Raw genomic sequence first — 20,513 nt, forward strand, 5'->3', positions numbered from 1 at the left:
GCCATCGGAGGTGATCGTTTGCCCAGTGAAGTAAGTTACAACGCCAAACTGCAGTCCGGTCAAGACCCTGGCAGGGACGACGAGCACGCAGATGAGTTACCCTGAAAAAGTTTGACAGTGCAGAAATTCTTCGGTTGTGCAAAACTTTTTTCCGTGGTATCCCTTTTTTGTGGAATCCAATTGGCAGTTACAGTCTTGTCCCATTGCTGCAACTCCCCTACAGACTCGAGAGAGGTGAAGGTCGAGAGCCATGCGTCCTCCGAAACACGACCCTGCCAAACTGCACTGCTTCTTGACACACTGCTCGCTTAACCCGGAAGCCCACCGCACCAATGTCTCGAAGGAAACACTATCCAGCTGGAGGCCAAAGTCAGCTTGCAGGTGCCCAGCCCGCCACAAAGAGTCACTAGAGTGCAATGAGACAAGGAAATCCCGGCCGGCCATACCCTCCCATAACCCGGATGACACTGGGCCAACTATGCGCTGCCTCATAGGTCTCCCGGTCACGGCCGGCTATGACACAGCCTGGGATCAAACCCAGGTCTGTAGTTACGCCTCAAGCACTGCGATGCAGTGCCATAGACTGTTGCGCCACTCAGGAGGCTGTCCGGGTGGCTGGTCTCAGACGAACCTGCAGGTAAATAAGCCGGATGTGGAGGTCCTGGGCTGGCGTGGTTACACGTGGTTTGCGGTTGAGGCCAGTTGGACGTACTGCCAAATCCTCTAAAATGACATTGGAGGCGGCTTATGGTAGAGAAATGAACATTAAATTCTGGCAACAGCTCTGGTGGACATTCCTGCAGTCAGCATGCCAATTGCACGCTCCCTCAAAACTTGAGACATTTGTGGCATTCTGTTGTGTGACAAATGCCTTTTCATTGTCCCCAGCATAAGGTGCACCTGTGCAATGATCATGCTGTTTAATAAGCTTCTTGATATGCCACACCTGTCAGGTGGATGGATTATCTTGGCAAAGGAGAAATGCTCACTTAAAGGGATGTAAACAAATTTGTGCACAACATTTGAGAGAAATAAGCTTTTCATTTGTGGGATATTTAATTTCAGCTCATGAAAACATGGGACCAAAACTTTACATGTTGTGTTTATATTTTTGTTCAATATAGTTGCCTACCCCTGCTGTAGAGACTCGGCTGTATGAGTTGCTGAATAGATGTTGAGCTCACCAGAGCCCTTGACACACAAAATCAAATCAGCTTTTATATCTACAACAAATGTATACATACAGTATCTACTATACATGTTCAATACAGAGAGACAGAGATAGAGACAGACAGAGAGATGCAGAAAGAGACAGAGAGAGAGAGACGCTCCTTGAAATTAGCAGATTCGGCGATTTCAACCACACTAATTGCTGACAGGTGTATAAAATCGAGCACACAGCCATGCAATCTCCAGATAAACATTGGCAGTAAAATGGCCTTACTGATGAGCTCAGTGACATTCAATGTGGCACCATCATAGGATGCAATCTTTCCAACAAGTCACTTCGTCAAATTTCTGCCCTGCTCGAACTGCCCGGTCAACTGTAAGTGCTGTTATTGTGAAGTGGAAACGTCTAGGAGCAACAGCGGCTTGGACGCGAGGTGGCAAGCCACATGAGTAGAACTGGACAGAACTGGACCACCGAGTGCTGAAGCGCGTAGCGTGTAAAAATCATCTGTCCTCAGTTGCAACACTCACTACCGAGTTCCAAACTGCCTCTGGAAGCAACGAGTTTCCATGGCCAAGCAGCCTCACACAAGCCTAAGATCAACATGCACAATGCTAAGCATCGGCTCGAGTGGTGTAAAGCTCGCTGCTGAAACGCGTTCTCTGGAGTGATGAATCACGCTTCACCATCTGGCAGTCCGACAGACATATCTGGGTTTGGCGGATGCTAAAAGAACCCTACATGCCCGAATGCATAATGCCAACTGTAAAGTTTGGTGGAGGAGGAATAATGGCCTGGGGCTGTTTTTCATGGTTCCCGGCTTGGCCCCTTAGTTCCAGTAAAGAGAAATCTTAATGCTATAGCATACAATGACAATCTTGACGATTCTTTGCTTCCAACTTTGTGGCAACAGTTTGGGGAACACCCTTTCCTGTTTCAGCATAACAATGCCCCCATGCACAAAGCGAGGTCCATACAGAAAGGGTTTGTTGAGATTGGCGTGGAAGAAATTTACTGGCCTGCACAGAGCCCTAACCTGAACCCCAAAAAACACCTTTGGGATGAATTGGAATGCCCAACATCAGTGCCCGACCTTACGAATGCTCATGGCTGGATGAAAGCATGTCCCCGCAGAAACGTTCCAACATTTAGTGGAAAGCCTTCCCAGAAGAGTGGAGCAACAAAAGGGGGGACCAACTCCATATTAATGCCCATGATATTGGAATTAGTTGTCGACGAGCAGGTGTCCACATACTTTTGGTCAGGTAGTTTGTTACGTTTGGTGTGGGATGTATTAATTTGTGGATGTCCATCATCCATATCGTATGATACGTTAGGAATTGCAATTCGTACTATAATGTACGAATTTGCAAAACGTATGATATGTTACAAATTCCAATTTGTTGTGGCTAACGTTAGTTAGGTTAAAAGGGTTTTCATTTATTAAGTAACCTTCTGTCTTATGTAACCATAACAAACCTAATATTTCAAACTAATTGGAGTGCCCCAGATTTACGTTTACTATGCTTAGTCAGGCTGTGTTCCATTGAAATAATAAAACCCTTCCGACACTTATGAAAAATATTCTAATTCACCCAGGTCTTCTCCTAGTAGGGTTGAATTGTTTCTTTCATCTTATAAAATGCAACCTGACATTGCCTCAAAGTTACAACACTTTGGTTTTATACACTGCTCAAAAAAATAAAGGGAACACTTAAACAACACAATGTAACTCCAAGTCAATCACACTTCTGTGAAATCAAACTGTCCACTTAGGAAGCAACACTGATTGACAATACATTTCACATGCTGTTGTGCAAATGGAATAGACAACAGGTGGAAATTATAGGCAATTAGCAAGACACCCCCAATAAAGGAGTGGTTCTGCAGGTGGTGACCACAGACCACTTCTCAGTTCCTATGCTTCCTGGCTGATGTTTTGGTCACTTTTGAATGCTGGCGGTGCTTTCACTCTAGTGGTAGCATGAGACGGAGTCTACAACCCACACAAGTGGCTCAGGTAGTGCAGCTCATCCAGGATGGCACATCAATGCGAGCTGTGGCAATAAGGTTTGCTGTGTCCAGAGCATGGAGGCGCTACCAGGAGACAGGCCAGTACATCAGGAGACGTGGAGGAGGCCGTAGGAGGGCAACAACCCAGCAGCAGGACCGCTACCTCTGCCTTTGTGCAAGGAGGAGCAGGAGGAGCACTGACAGAGCCCTGCAAAATGACCTCCAGCAGGCCACAAATGTGCATGTGTCTGCTCAAACGGTCAGAAACAGACTCCATGAGGGTGGTATGAGGGCCCGACGTCCACAGGTGGGGGTTGTGCTTACAGCCCAACACCGTGCAGGACGTTTGGCATTTGCCAGAGAACACCAAGATTGGCAAATTCGCCACTGGCGCCCTGTGCTCTTCACAGATGAAAGCAGGTTCACACTGAGCACAAGTGACAGACGTGACAGTCTGGAGACGCCGTGGAGAACGTTCTGCTGCCTGCAACATCCTCCAGCATGACCGGTTTGGCGGTGGGTCAGTCATGGTGTGGGGTGGCATTTCTTTGGGGGGCCGCACAGCCCTCCATGTGCTCGCCAGAGGTAGCCTGACTGCCATTAGGTACCGAGATGAGATCCTCAGACCCCTTGTGAGACCCTATGCTGGTGCGGTTGGCCCTGGGTTCCTCCTAATGCAAGACAATGCTAGACCTCATGTGGCTGGAGTGTGTCAGCAGTTCCTGCAAGAGGAAGGCATTGATGCTATGGACTGGCCCGCCCGTTCCCCAGACCTGAATCCAATTGACCACATCTGGGACATCATGTCTCGCTCCATCCACCAACGCCACGTTGCACCACAGACTGTCCAGGAGTTGGCGGATGCTTTAGTCCAGGTCTGGGAGGAGATCCCTCAGGAGACCATCCGCCACCTCCTCAGGAGCATGCCCAGGCGTTGTAGGGAGGTCATACAGGCACGTGGAGGCCACACACACTACTGAGCCTCATTTTGACTTGTTTTAATGACATTACATCAGCGTTGGATCAGCCTGTAGTGTGGTTTTCCACTTTACTTTTGAGTGTGACTCCAAATCCAGACCGCCATGGGTTGATAAATTGGATTTCCATTGATTATTTTTGTGTGATTTTGTTGTCAGCACATTCAACTTTGTAAAGAAAAGTATTTAATAAGATTATTTCATTCATTCAGATCTAGGATGTGTTATTTTAGTGTTCCCTTAATTTTTTTGAGCAGTGTATTTTCTTTAAATAGTGTCAATTGTCTGAAAGCTGGGATCCTAGAGAGATGAGTTGTGTTGAGTTTTATAAGACTCTGTTCGTCTAAATCTGTATTACATCCAGATTATGGTCTGGTGCTTCAGGAGGGACAAGAGGTGGTTATACTACTGCTGAGAGCTAGTCATGCTTCAACATGTATCCATCGTGTGTCCTCAGCCTCAGACCAGAGAGCAGGTCAGGCACTGGATAAAAACAGAGTCATTCAATGTCCGCAGTCAGCACAGCAAAACATTGTGCCCCCCCCCTCCTAAAACTTGTCCCAAATTACACACGATTCCCTACGTAGTGCACCGTATGGAATAGGGTGCCATTTGGGACGTGCCCTGTGCCTGGCCGTGAGCGTTAGGGAGGGAACAGGTGGTTGTGTTATGGTTAAGTGTCGTCCCCTCCACCCCTCCCCCTGCTCTCCAGGCCCCCTCTCTGTACCATCATTATGTGCTACTGCCCCCTACTGAGGAGCAATGGATGTGCGCACCACAAGATCACGGTTGTGTCCCAATCATATATCCTTCCTTTCTCCCGGAAGTGTGCACTTGTTCACTTCCCTTCATGGATTTGTAAGGAAATTACTGATATACGGACTCCCTCTAGACTTCACCTACACTAATCCAATGCTTTTACATTTGTGGGGAGTAGTAAACAAGTGCACACCTCAGGAGGAAGGAGAGCTTATTGGGGCACACCGAGGTTCTGGGAAAGGAGAAGGTAGGCAGGGGAGCACTTACTCCCTCCCTCAGAGTGCCCGGACTGGGTTGAGAGGATCGATCCCACCACCATGTAACCATGAGCCCCTGCAGGCCCACAAAACACAAACATTACAGAGACATCTTCCTCGGTGTGTGTCACAGTTTGTATGTGTGTGTGTTTGATGGACGGAGAGAGGAAAGCAGGGGTCTAAGGAAAGTTAACGGGAGATAAATAGAGGACTGCAGTTTCCCCTCAACAGAAACACCTGGTGCTGAGTTGTGTATGTGTTTATAAAACTCCTACTAGCACTGACTTTACTGATGACAACTGAGGAAAAATGTACTTACTTTATGACTGAGATGTGGTTGTCTCACCCAGCTATCTTAAGATGAATGCACTTATTGTAGGTTGCTCTGGATAAGCATGTCTGCTACAAAAGAATGTACGGGCTGAGCGGAGGAGGGAGAGGAGATGAGAGGTCTGTACGGAGGAGGGAGAGGAGAGGTCTGTACGGGCTGTGCGGAGGAGGGTGAGGAGAGGTCTGTACGGAGGAGGGAGAGGTCTGTACGGGCTGTGTGGAGGAGGGAGAGGAGATGTCTGTACGGGCTGTGTGGAGGAAGGTGAGGAGAGGTCTGTACGGAGGAGGGAGGAGAGGTCTGTACGGGCTGTGTGGAGGAGGGAGAGGAGATGAGGTCTGTACGAGCTGTGCGAGGAGGGAGAGAAGATGAGGTCTGTACGGGCTGAGCGGAGGCGGGAGAGAAGATGAGAGGTCTGTACAGGCTGAGCGGAGGAGACATGGTGAGGACTGTACGGGCTGAGCGGAGGAGACATGGTGAGGACTGTACGGGCTGAGCGGAGGAGACATGGTGAGGTCTGTACGGTCTGAGCGGAGGAGACATGGTGAGGTCTGTACGGGCTGAGCGGAGGAGACATGGTGATGTCTGTACAGTCTGAGCGGAGGAGACATGGTGAGGTCTGTACGGGCTGAGCGGAGGAGACATGGTGAGGTCTGTACGGGCTGAGCGGAGGAGACATGGTGAGGTCTGTACGGGCTGAGCGGAGGAGACATGGTGAGGTCTGTACGGGCTGAGCGGAGGAGACATGGTGAGGACTGTACGGGCGGAGCGGAGGTGACATGGTGAGGTGGACAATCTATATAAACAAATACAGTTCAGGTGACAAAAGTATTGATGTTTTTGGAAACAAGCAGAGGTTGCACTTTCAAAGTAAGAAGACGGTAGTACACTGAACTAGTATTATCAGGTGAGGTGGATGTATTTTTTTAATCAATATTAACTCATACGCCAAGTGTACTATGCACACTGGGCCCGTGTGGCTCAGTTGGTAGAGCATGGTGTTTGCAACGCCAGGGTTGTGGGTTCGATTCCCACGGGGGACCAGTACGCTCTGGATAAGAACGTCTGCTAAATGACTAAAATGTAAATGTACTAAACATTAAGAACACCTAATATTGCATTGCACCGCCTTTTGCCCCCAGAACAGCCTCAATGTTGGGGCACGGATTCTACAAGGTGTCGAAAGCGTTTCACAGGGATTCTGGCCCATGGTGACTCGAATGCTTCCCACAGTTGTGTCAAGTTGGCTGGTAATGGATCTCTACTCTGAATAGCTCATTGCATATCATCCCACAGATGCTCAATTGAATTCAGATCTGGTGACTGGGCAAGCCACCGCGGTAAATTGAACTCAATGTCATGTTTGTGGATTAATTCCTGGCCAATCCTAGCCTTGTGGCATGGGGCATTATCTTGCTGGGGGAAAAAAATTGTATTTCCAGATGGATAGACTGCTGCAATAAAGAGATGCACCTGATTGGCAATGATGTTCAGATATCCTGTGGCATTCAAACGTTGCTCCACTTTTATCAAGGGGCCCAATGTGTGCCATGAATACACACCCCACACCACAACCAGCCTGCAATTGAGACACGCAGCATGATGGATGCATGTACTCCATACCCTAGTCCTCTCATCAGCATGAAACAGCAGTAAGTTGGGATTCATCAGACCAGGTAATTTTTTTCCAATTCTCCAGTATTGTTCATTAGCCCAACGCAACCGCCGTTTCTTGTTTTTTTTTTGCTGAAAGAAGTTCAACTCTAAGGTCGTTGATTGCCATACCCCATTCTTGTCAAGGTACGACGAGTTGAGCAATATTTTATGGGTCTTTGGGCACCAATGTTGTACTGAACTGTCAGTTGACTAACTGTAGCCCGTTTGTTGCTCCACACAATTCGTGTCAGCCTCCTTTGTCCCAATTTATCAATTAACCATTTTTGACCACTGGCCTGCAGTTGGCTGGATGTCCTTTGAGTTGTGGACCATTCTTGATAGACACAGGAAACTGTTGAGGGTGAAAACCTCAGCAGCGTTGCAGTTCTCGACAATCAAACCGGTGCGCATAGCACCTACTACCATACCCTGTTCAAAGGCACTTCCATCTTTTGTCTTGCCTATTCACCCTCTGAATGGCACACACAATCCATGTCTCAATTGTTTCAAGGCTTAAAAATCCTTCTTTAACCGGTCTCTTCCCCTTCATCTACACCAATTGAAGTGGATTTAACAAGTGACATCAATAAGGGATCATAGCTTATACCTGGATTCACCTGGTCAATCTGTCATGGAAAGAGCAGGTGTTCCTAATGTTTTGTCCAAAGTGTGACCACGTCAAACCAAAAAAGAAGAGGGCATTCTTGATCAGTAATACAGGTACTATTCCACACGGACTCGTCTTTTGAAACATTGGGCAGAAAAGTAGCCTTTGGAAAACACAGAAAATACAACGGTAAAATAGTTAACTTTATCAGTAATACAGAGGCACTAATGACTAATCCATGTCTGACCATCTCTTTTCACCAAATGTGAACAGAATAACCATTAATCTCCTCACATTAATCCACATTAGTCTCTTGACCCAGAGTACTGTTCGCCCCAGTTTCTAGTTACAAAAGTTAGACACAGTCGGCCTAATTTGGGACGTTTTCTACAAATCATGTCACTTAATCTGCAGTCCTGCACATCAGCCATAATTAGTTCACTATGAAGCTGTGGCCACCTGGCTTGAGGTCTGACCCACCGGGGGAGGAGGGGGAGAAAGGGGAGGAGGAAGAGGAGTGGATAAGCAAAAGGGGAGACTAGGGGAGGGAATGGGTGCAGCTAGAAGGGAAGAGGAGAGTGAGGTGGAGGGATGGGAGGAGAGAGGAGGGATGGGAGGAGGAGAGAGGTGAGATGGGAGGAGAAAGGAGGGATGGGAGGAGGAGAGAGGAGGGATGGGAGGAGGAGAGAGGGATGGGAGGAGAGAGGTGAGATGGGAGGAGAGAGAGGAGGGATGGGAGGAGAGAGGGATGGGAGGAGAAAGGAGGGATGGGAGGAGAGAAGAGGGATGGGGCACGAGCCGTCAGCCCCTTGTACATGACCATGTCAGACACACGGCCAAACTGGAGACCGATGCTTCATTCATATCAGCCTTAACAGCTGGATGACATAACAGACACTTCTCCATTACAGGGCACGGAGAGGAGGAAGACGACCAGTTTTCATTTATTCTTGTGTTGAATATGGAAACTATGCAGGGCAAACTATTCAGGAAACCAAGTGTACTGTATGTGTGGGATGACAGTGGCATAGATTAACTTTTCCCCTAGTGCAGAGGTTCCCAAACTTGTTATAGTCCTGTACCCCTTCAAACATTCAACCTCCAGCTGCAACCCCCTCAAGCGCCAGCGCACTTTCAAATGTTATTTTTTGCCATCTTTGTAAGCCTGCCACACACACACACTATACGATACATTTATTAAACATAACAATGAGTGTGAGTTTGTCGTCACAACCCGGCTCGTGGGAAGTGACAAAGAGCTCTTATAGGACCAGGACACAAATAGTAATATAATAATAATCAATAATTTTGCTCTTTATTTAGCCATCTTATACATAAAGCCTTATTTGTTCATCAAAAATTGTGAATAACTCACCACAGGTTAATGAGATGGGTGTGCTTGAAAGGATGCACATAACTCTGCAATGTTGTGTTGAAATTGGAGAGAGTCTCAGTCTTAAATCATTTTCCAAACACAGTCTGGGCCTGTATTTAGTTTTCATGTTAGTGAGGGAAGAGAATCTACTCTCACATAGGTACGTGGTTGCAAAGGGCATCAGTTTCAACAGCACGATTTGCCAAGGTAGGATGCTCTGAGCTCAGCCCAATCCAGAAATCTGCTAGTGGCTTCTGATTAAATAACATTTTCACAGAACCGCTTGTTGCAATTTCGATGAGGCTCTTGTTCAGACATCGATAAGTAGACTGGAGGCAGGGTATGAAAGGGATAACGAATCCAGTTGTTTGTGTCATCCGTTTTGGGAAAGTACCTGCATAATTGCTCACCCAGCTTACTCAGGTGCTTCACTATATCACATTTGACATTGTCCGTAAGCTTGAGTTCATTTGCACACAAAAAAAATCATACAAGGATGGAAAGACCTGTGTGTTGTCCTTGTTAATGCAGACAGAGAAGAGCTCCAGCTTCTTAATCATAGCACATTGAATGTAGTTGTGGAGAGTCCCTGTAATCCTAGATTCAGATCATTCAGGCGAGAGAAAAACATCACCAAGATAGGCCAGTGGTGTGAGAAACTCGTCATCACGCAAGCGGTCAGAGAAGTGAAAATTATGGTCAGTAAAGAAAACTTTAAGCTAGTCTCTCAATTCAAAAGAACGTGTCAATACTTTGCCCCTTGACAAACAGCACACTTCTGTATGTAGTAAAAAGCGTTACACGGTTGCTGCCTGTATCATTGCATAATGCAGAAAATACACGAGAGTTCAGGGGCCTTGCTTAACAAAGTTAACCATTTTCACTGTGGTGTCCAAAATGTCTTTCAAGCTGTCAGGCATTCCCTTGGTAGCAAGAGCCTCTCGGTGGATGCTGCAGTGTTACCCAAGTGGCATCGGGAGCAACTGTTTGCACGCGCGTTACCACTCCACTATGTCCCCCTGTCATGGCTTTTGCGCCATCAGTACAGATACCAAAGTCCATTTGATGTCACAAAGCTGTCCAGTACTTTAAAAATATCCTCTCATGCTGTCCTGGTTTCCAGTGGTTTGCAGAAAAGGATGTCTTCCTTAATTGACCACCCATAAACGTAACGGACATATACCAGGAGCTGTGCCAGGCCCGCCACGTCTGTTGACTCATCCAGCTGCAACACGTATAATTCACTGGCTTGTACGTGAAGCAGTAATTGTTTCAAAACATCTCATGCCATGTCACTGATGCGTCGTGAAACAGTGTTGTTTGATGAAGGCATTGTCTGTAGTTTTTTGGGCCTTTTCCCCCAGCCATCCACAGCAGCAGGAAGAATTAAGTCCTTCACAATAGTATGGGGCTTGCCTGTCCTAGCCACTCGGTAGCTCACCATATAGGACGCTTCTAGACCCTTCGTATTAATGGTATCTTTTCCTTTTATATGTCTTATTACTCAAAAGTCTTTACTCTCACTCAAAAAAGTCCCGAAGCTTCTTTTTCAAATTGTCATGTTTCGTTTCTAAATGTCTGCGCAAGAGTGAAGTTTTACCACGAGACAGTAACGGTTAATGTGATTGGATGTTAATTATTTGACGAGGATACCTGTATTTGACATTGTGTTGTTATTTCGCTGAACACTAGATGTTTAATTTTATTTTTGGCAGTGAAATGAGGCTACTCAGACAAGAGAAAATAAACTCACCCAAATGTATAGCCCCGTTGAAAAAATAAATGTACTGGTTGAAAATGTGAAGACTGGTTTTATTTTTAAGTACACAAGTTTTCAATTACTTTTAGTGTCCAAAAAGTATACCACTGAAACAGCAACATTATTATTTTATTATCGGACTTACAGAAGGCCTTGCGTGTTAACAAAATGAAACATAAAAAAATATGCACAGTGCAGAACAGACATACTCTACAACCTGTTAAAACGGAGTATCTCTTAAAAGCGGACAGTGAGAGGAAGGTGAGCGGAGAGGAAGGCTGGCTGGAACTTCAAATAAGACGGCAGAAATAGAACTCATTCTGAATCTACTGGTTCTGCCTTTTTCTTGGGTCTACCTCTGCCTCTCTTCAGGCCAGGTGTGGTCTGAGTACCCATCTCCACCAGTGCCTTCTTGGGTCTGGCAGCAGTATTTTTAGGCGTGGCAACCTTCTTTTTAGGGCTGGCAGTTTTCATTTCCTTCACCCCTATCAGGAGAAGATCAAAACGTATTCTGTGTGGTTTAACCTGAGAAGAGGACAAAAGCGTGTGAGAGGAGGAACAGAGGAGGAACAGAGGATTCTTACCCTTCTTCTTTGGAGATTTTCTTTTCTTGGCGGGAGAGCCATCAACCTCATCATCAGACTCCTCTTTATAATCTACCACTTTCTTTCTTTTGGAAGTCTTCTGTGAGGAGAGAAAAAAAAGAGAGAGAAATGTGGTCAAATCTCAGGCCGCCTGCAGCAACCTTGGAGGGGGCAGAAATCAAACATGAAATTAGGAACTCTGCTTTGGCACACGACGACCGAACGCTTATATCTGCCCGGAGCCTTGTGAATGTCTGTGTGACATCTGAGCAAATGCAATTATGACTCTGCCATCTCAGAGGAAGAAATCCTTCTACAGGAATAATCCACTCAAAGTACACAGTGAATTCTGCTTCCTTGACCTATCTAAATAACAACAATGGACAGGGCTAATTTTGTTTCTGGGGTAATTGTTTAAGACATCTGGAGCTGTCTTCAGTGTCAAAGTTGAGATTTGAGGTGAGCCATTTGGTACAATTTTCATCAACTATGACTTAACTTTTTCTCCCTGATCTACACATTCAAGACTAAAACTAGCAAATAATTGTGTCCATGAAATCATACCAGCCCAGAACACGTTGATGAGAAAGATGCACTTACCGACAGCAATCAACTCTTCCATCTCTTCTTCCTTCCGCCATCCCTCTTTTTCCTCATTCTCTCTTAAACTGTATAATGAACGCGCGCCCCTCCCTCATTTCTTCCCTCTCTTGTCTTGCCTTGCCTTTCATTTTGCCAATTGCTACCTTATGATTACCAGCAGACCCTGCTGAGCTGAACAGATTGGCTGGATAATTACATACAATAACGGCAGTGGGCAGGTAACCCTCAACTGGCATGAGCCAGCTCTCCGGTGGCACCGTCCTTATGCAAACGTATTGTGGGTAGCGTGAGGAGGGGGAAGGAAGGGGAGACCCCTCCCTCTGCCATGAGAGTGGCCCACTGATTGCCAGGCAGCACCAACTCCAAGGTTACCATGTCATCAAATTTGTGATACATTACTGAGGGATAAACACAGGTACTTAGACCTGTCGGAGAGGAGAGGGAGGAGAAAGGTAAAGAGGATACGGAGGAGGAGAGAGGGAAGAGAGGAGAAAAGGGAGGACAATGAGAAGAGGAGAAATGGGAAGGGGAGAGGAGAGGAGGAAGGAGATAGGTAAGATGGAGAAAAGAGGAGAAATCTGAGAGAGGAGAGGAAAGGAAAAAGGCTTTTGCTGTTGTTGGAGAAAACCCTGTGTGTTAGCCAGCGTGACATAGACAACGTTTTGACCAGTGTGTGTGACTGTGTTTTGGGGGTAAAAACGTCAAGCAGCGGTCAAGGCACATCTTTTAAAAGCATCACACCTTAATTGTATTTGAAAATCAATGCACTTGGCAGCCATTCACACGAACCTGCTCAATTAGTCTCGGATCGTGCTTGGGCATTTTTACATTTCAAATGAAATGGCTTTCAACAGGTAAACACATTAGTGGTGGTTGAAATGGGCTCCGTTTGAAAGGCCGGGCTTCAAAAAGGTCTGGAGCGTGCCAGGTTTTAAATGCCAAGGCTACTATGATCTCACAGAAACACATTTGTATATGTGTGTGGTTGTGTCAGTCTTTGAGTGTGTGCATGTCTGTCTTTGCGTGCAACATGTGTCTGTGCACCGACCTTGGCAGAGGACGATGGCCCGGCTCCGTTGCTGCTGACCGCTGAGGAGAACTCCAGCTTGTCGTCATCCTTGGTGCCGATTGACTTAAGCCCTGCCTCCAGAATGGACCGTAGCTTCTGATAGGCCGGTTTGTCTGTGTAGCTTAGTGTCTTCACCTCCTCCATGAACTTCTGAAGTTCATCTAAAATATGACAAAGAAATAAAATGAGTGGATTTATATTTTAAAATGAGAGGCCCAGCAAGTTGTATGAGCTGCGGTGCTTACCCCAAAAAAGGTAACACTTTACTTGACACCCAGCATCATAACACATAAATAGAAGTGAAAAAAAAAGTGGTTTAACATTTAAGAGTAATTTTTAATTTAGCCCTATTCACAATTAAAAGGTAGCTAGCTAGCTAGCTGAAGAGTGGTTGAGATTCTCCTGTTCAATATAGTAGATGATGGTATGAGGCAATGAGCATCCCTATGCATTTCAACCTGTTCCCCATCTGCTCCAACAACACTGTATAAAAACACAAACAATACAACAACAAAAAACAGAGAAACTAAACCAATTCAACTTGAAGATTCCCAACCCTCACTGACCATAAACTACAACACAGATTTGAACGTTTGTTATCTAGCTGATCTCCACCCCTCAATCATTATTCACAGACATAAGGAACAACAGACACACCGGTCACTACATTGCAGATGAGCTGAAGGCAGTCATCTATAACCTTGGACCACAGAAGGTATTTGCACTGGTGACAGACAATGCTGCGAACATGAAGGCTGCTTGGTCTAAAGTGGAGTAGTCCTACCCTCACATCACACCCATTGGCTGTGCTGTTTATGCATTGAATCTGCTCCTCAAGGACATCATGGCACTGAAAACAATGGATACACTCTACAAGAGAGCCAAGGAAATGGTTAGGTATGTGAAGGGTCATCAAGTTATAGCAGCAATCTACCTCACCAAGCAAAGTGAGAAGAATAAGAGCACCACATTGAAGCTGCCCAGCAACACCTGTTGGGGTGGTGTTGTCATCATGTTTGACAGTCTCCTGGAGGGGAAGGAGTCTCTCCAAGAATTGGCCATATCACAGTCTGCTGATATGGACAGCCCCATCAAGAGGATCCTACTGGATGATGTATTTTGGGAGAGAGTGGTAAGCAGCCTGAAACCTATAGCAGTAGCCATTGCACAGATTGAGGGAGATAATGCCATCCTGACTGATGTTCAGACTCTGCTTGCAGATGTAAGAGAATAAATCCGTACTGCCCTGCCTACTTCACTGTTGCTCCAAGCAGAGGAAACTGCACTTCTGAAATACATCAAAAAGCGTGAAGACTTCTGCCTGAAGCCCATACACGCCACAGCGTACACGTTGGACCCCAAGTAGGCAGGCAAGAGCATCCTGTCTGGTGCAGAGATCAACAAGGCCTATGGTGTCATCACTACCATGTCTCGCCACCTTAGCCTGAATGAGGGCAAGGTTCTTGGCAGTCTGGCGAAGTACACTTCCAAGCAAGGGCTTTGGGATGGAGATGCAATATGGCAGTCGTGCCAACATATCTCATCAGCCACCTGGTGGAAGGGACTTGGTGGATGCGAGGCTCTTTCCCCTGTTGCCTCAATCATCCTCCAAATTCCACCAACATCATCCGCCTCAGAGCGCAACAGGCTGACCAATACAAGGGTTGAAAAATTGGTGGCCATCCGGGGAAACTTGAAGCTTTTGAGCCTAACAACGAGCCATCCTCAACAAGGTTGGAAAGTGACCGTGTTCAAGAGGTGGACATTGAGGAGGTCCAGGGAGAAGACATGGAAGCCTGAGAGGAAGACAACCAAAGCTTTAGTTTCTAGACTATCATTTTACAGATGTATGTTGAAAACGTTTTTGGGAGATGCGATGGATCATTGAGGACCATTCAATATTCCCTTTCTTTTGTTGTTCAGTGAAATCATCATGTGAAGAGTCAACTCATTTAATTAAAGTTCAATTCGTAACTAAATTTTTGAAATTTTTTTCATCATATTGGAAGGATATAAGCATTTGCAATTATGTCTACTTATGATAAGTTAAAGGTTTAGGTTTCCGTCTCGATATGATATGGTAAATATATCCAATGCAAAAAAACATCTACATTTAAATGGTATTAATATTAATTTGCATATATTTCCATTAATTCCCATATATTCCCACGGGAAAGTTTACACCTCTGAATATTCCCAAAAATGTGCAACCCTAGTCACAACAAACAAAATTAGTGAGGATGGACACAACTGAACCACGGCGGCTCCAGTCCCATCACCTCTATCTCTGGGCTGTTGAGATGTGTTGTGGTACAGCCGCACACAACACAACAGCCCGCAGAGAAATCTCTCCTTCTGTCACACGGTGGCCACAGAGCGGGTGCTGCCACAGAGGGATCAGAGGAGAGGAGGAGACGGAGAGGAGAATGAGCGGAGGTCAAGAAGAGGAGGATAGGAGAGGAAGGCCCTGGGTTCAGGCTCTGAATTAAATGGCTTGTTAAACTCTCCAAGTCAACGTTTTTTTTTTAAAGGTTCCTCCTTCAGATTGAAGGCCCCCTAGTCCATATTGTAAAGTTAATGTTATGTTGAGTGAAGTCAAATCTGCAGGCCTCAAAACCATATGAATCGCCGGCAAATCTTTCAACAAAAAAAAAAACCCGAAGAGTTCATATATAGTACCAGTCAAACGTTTAGACACACCTACTCATTCAAGGGTTTTTCTTTATTTTTACATTGTAGAATAGTGAAGACATCAAAACTATGAAATAACACATATGGAATAATGTAATAACCAAAAAAAAGTGTTAAACAAATCCAAATATATTTTACATTTAAGATTCCTCTACGTAGCCACCCTTTAAATTGATGGCAGCTTGGCACACTCTTGGCATTCTCTCAACCAACTTCACCTGGAATGCTTTTCCAACAGTCTTGAAGGAGTTCCCATATATGCTGAGCACTTGTTGGCTGCTTTTACTTCACTCTGCAGTCCAACTCATCCCAAACCATCTCAACTGGGTTGAGGTCACGTGATTGTGGAGGCCAGGTCATCTGATGCAGCACTCCATCACTCTCCTTGGTCAAATAGCCCTTACACAGCCCGGAGGTGTGTTTTGGGTCATTATCATTTGTTTTTCAACAGGACAGTCCGACTAACCGCTGTTAGGTTTTGATTATCAGAGTACGAATCCGACGGACACTATGAAAGCGCAAACAAAGTTTATTCTTCCCAAAAGATCGAACAGCTGAACCGACAAAAACATTTTTACAATAGTGGTGGTAAATGTACCCCAATTTGGGGTGGAATCTCTTTCTCTCCAAACACTACATCTCTGTTGCGAGGCAGGAAATTAAGTGACGCGGGCAATAAACTGTTCCTTCTCCCTTAAAGTGACCTGACCTGGACCCCGTTCATCACTAATCCACAGGTCTCTCCCCTTAGTCCTGCCACATGTGGTCGTTTTCCCTGCACTCAGCACATTCCAAGCTTAATTGCACCCACCATATACCTTCCTCCTACAGATGACCATTAACTTCTGGTGTAGACCCTCTAACCAAAGCACTCAATATTTCAATAGGATACCTGATAATTATCCCTATCCCAAGTTTAGGAGTTAGAACCCAGAATCCATCAGCGCAAACCAGTAGGATGGCTTATCGCTGCAGAATGCTGTGGTAGCCATGCTGGTTAAGTGTGCCTTGAATTCTAAATAAATCACAGACAGTGTCACCAGCAAAGCACCCCCACACCACATCCTCCAAGCTTCACGGTGGGAACCACACATGCGGAAATCATCCGTTCACTTACTCTACATCTCACAAAGACACCAAAAATCTCAAACCAAAAATCTCACATTTGAACTCATCAGACCAAAGGACAGATTTCCACCGGTCTCAAATCTCACATTTGGACTCATCAAACCAAAGGACAGACTTCCACCGGTCTAATGTGCATTGCTTGTGTTTCTTGGCCAAAGCAAGTCTCTTCTTATTATTGGTGTCCTTTAGTCGTGGTTTCTTTGCAGCAATTCGACCATGAAGGCCTGATTCACGCAGTTTCCTTTGAATAGTTGATGTTGAGATGTTCGGTTACTTGAACTCTGTGAAACATTTATTTGGGTTGCAATCGGAGGTGCAGTTAACTCTAATGAATTTATCCTCTGCAGCAGAGGTAACTCTGGGTCTTCCTTTCCTGTGGTGGTCCTCACGAGAGCCAGTTTCATCATAGCGCTTGATGGTTTTTGTGACTGCAACTTTCAAAGTTTGACATTCTTCGGATTGACTGACCTTCATGTCTTAAAGTAATGATGGACTGTCGTTTCTCTTTCCTGATTTGAGCTGTTCTTGCCATAATATGGACTTGGTCTTTTACCAAATAGGGCTCTCAACTGTATAACAAACCTACCTTGTCACAACACAACTGATTGGCTCAAACGCATTAAGAAGAAATTCCACAAATGAACTTTTAACAAGGCACACCTGTTAATTGAAATGCACACCAGGTGACTACCTCATGAAGTTGATAGCATGCTAAGAGTGTGCAAAGCTGTCATCAAGGCAAAAGGTGGCTACTTTGAAGAATCTAAAAAATATTACTATTTAATTTACTTGGTTACTACATGATTTCATGTGTAATTTCGTAGTTTTGATGGCTTCACTATTATTCTACAATGTAGAATAGTACAAAGAATGGAAAAAGCCTGGAAGGAGTAGGTGTGTCCAAACTTTTGACTGGTACTGTATGTCTACAACATATCTGAAGTGATGTCACTCCAAAAGGCAAACTTCAGCCAACACTCTTGCCCTCCTTGGTATTGCCTCCAACCTATGCTTCACACGAATGCACTCATCACACTGTAATTCACAAGAAAGTTCAAGTGGAAAGTTTTGTTGCGGTCAGAGAATTAGCGGTGGGGCTAATGAATTAGCCCTCATTATGAGGAGATCAACAGGGCCCCTTATGATGCAGAGAACAGCCACTCTACTCTCCACTGTGTGTGTGTGTGTGTGTGTGTGTGTGTGTGTGTGTGTGTGTGATCATACTTCAGTTCAATTAAGGCTGGTTGTGGCTGGGAATGGAGCAGGGGACATAATGTGCTAAGAACAACAACCCAGGTTCTCAAGGACCACTGAGTGAGTGAGTGAGTGGTGAGTGAGTGAGTGAGTGAGTGAGTGAGTGAGTGAGTGAGTGAGTGAGTGAGTGAGTGAGTGAGTACACCACAGTGTGTCAGTTCGTGAAGCAGCAGCTAGTGATAATGGTGTAACTATAACTCCACTGACCTAACGGCTACTTATGTTAAAGTTTGATACGTCAAACTAATCTCAACTACAATATTGACATCCTCATACACACGAAGACCAACAGATGTGTGCTCAACATACAAAGTAGAAAACTTAGTTCTAAGAAATGTAGCATTAGTTTCTGTCTCACCTGGCTTGTCTTGTGAGGAGAAACACTTGGACATGAACTCTGACACGTTATCTCTGCATCTGTGAACGACAAAAACAAGTTAGGATCTCAACTTACCAACCTGTGTATGTGTGTGTGTGTTATGCATGACATCTTACTGTAGTTTTACGTCTCTGACATAGAGGGGGTCCTGCAGCTTGTCTTCCCAGGGCAGTTTACTGCAGAGCCACTGGACCATACAGTACCCCAGGATCTCCAGATCACTCCTTCTACAGGGAGCTGCAGACATACAACACCACTACGTCAGTCTGAAGGGTTTAAAGCAGCGCTCACCTGCTGGGTGTCGACCAACAGTGGCCATTAAACATGTAGAATCATCAGGAAATTAAAATGACAGCAAATGTTGTGGTCAGAGGCGATAAGATGGCTACCCGCTGCTTTTAACAGTTCATAGCCATGGTGAGTTTTGTTCTTATATTTTCCTTTTTCATACTATAATTTTCACAACTGAACTGATCAACAGATACCTTTAGAGGTCCTACTGATACAGTGGTGGCAGGGTTTCTGTTAGCTGGTAATAGCTGGTTCTTTGGCTTTAATTTTATATGCTGATAAATAAATAAAAATCAGCTCTGGCCAATTGTCCAGGAGAACAAAATGAATCCCATTGCGGAAAATAATGCTTTTTAGCCTATTCATTGATGTAAATACATTTGACTGGTCATGCTTATCAGTATATGGGTTAATTTGCATAATTTTGGGGAATTAAATTGGTGCGTGTATATTCTTTATGAATCTTATTTATCCTCACACGCACAGCATACAGACAGAGAGCCTTTGAGAGGGAAATCTGTCAGACAGAGCTTTTACAAGCCCAATCTTTGCACAACAATTCTAGATGCAATTCTAAAAGCTAATATTTGTATTTCTCAACTGGTAATTGAAGCATGCTTCCCATTCGTCATTCAAATGCATAGGCAAAGGAAGGCAGGCTTCATTAGCACGTCACACACCACTTCGCAAAAATCTGGAGGTAGTATGCATTTTTACTTACTTGTTTGAAACCCGAATGTTTTACTACATATTATGAGGCATGTTTTGTCTTGCTTCAAAGTAGCCTAGGCAAAAACCGACCATATCCGTGGAGGCAATTATTTTATAAAGACTTCCTTACACCATTGAAACGAGTAGCTTATTTCTCTCATATTCTTTTGGTTTTCAACAATTTTCATTGTCCGATAGCCAAACGCACATTTGCGCGTAGCCTACTGCGTTGTGCTCATTGCTGTGCTAATAGCATAATTTTAAGATATAGTTTATCAACACTTTAAGCTAAACGTTCTGATCTATTGATTCATTGCTTTTACATATACAGTTGAAGTCGGAAGTTTACATACACCTTAGCCAAATACACTTAAACTCAGTTTCACAATTCTTGACATTTAATCCTAGTAAAAATTCCCTGTCTTTTAAGAATGTGAAATGTCAGAATAATAGTAGAGAGAATGATTTATTTCAGCTTTAATTTATTTCATCACATTCCCAGTGGGTCAGAAGTTTACATACACTCAATTAGTATTTGGTAGCATTGCCTTTAAATTGTAAAACTTGAGTCAAACAATTCAGGTAGCCTTCCACAAGCTTCCCACAATAAGTCGGGCGAATTTTGGCCAATTCCTCCAGACAGAGCTGGTGTAACTGAGTCAGGTTTGTAGGCCTCCTTGGTCGCACACATTTTTTCAGTTCTGCCAACAAATTTTCTATAGGATCGAGGTCAGGGCTTTGTGATGGCCACTTCAATACCTTGACTTTGTTGTCCTTAAGCCATTTTGCCACAACTTTGGAAGTATGCTTGGGGTCATTGTTCATTTGGAAGACCCATTTGCGACCAAGCTTCAACTTCCTGACTCATGTCTTCGAGATGTTGCTTCAATATATCCACATA

The 20,513-nt window shown here is 44.9% G+C and overlaps 1 protein-coding gene across 2 annotated transcripts in view; it reads right to left on the bottom strand.

Moving 5' to 3' along the window:
* Nucleotides 1-10,934: 10,934 nt before the first annotated feature.
* The window catches only part of vrk1 (vaccinia related kinase 1), a 31,205-nt gene continuing 21,626 nt past the window's right edge, over nucleotides 10,935-20,513 (bottom strand). The window contains exons 9-13 of one of the 2 annotated variants that reach the window (XM_045723276.1): nucleotides 18,727-18,847; nucleotides 18,590-18,648; nucleotides 13,138-13,319; nucleotides 11,487-11,583; nucleotides 10,935-11,387 (exon numbers count right to left, since the gene is read on the bottom strand). In XM_045723276.1, coding sequence (XP_045579232.1) covers nucleotides 11,218-11,387; nucleotides 11,487-11,583; nucleotides 13,138-13,319; nucleotides 18,590-18,648; nucleotides 18,727-18,847 — 629 coding nt within the window. In that variant the 3' untranslated portion in view covers nucleotides 10,935-11,217. 2 annotated transcript variants of the gene reach the window in all.

This window comes from Salmo salar, chromosome ssa09 (genome assembly GCF_905237065.1).
Source record: "Salmo salar chromosome ssa09, Ssal_v3.1, whole genome shotgun sequence".
NCBI lineage: Eukaryota > Metazoa > Chordata > Actinopteri > Salmoniformes > Salmonidae > Salmo > Salmo salar.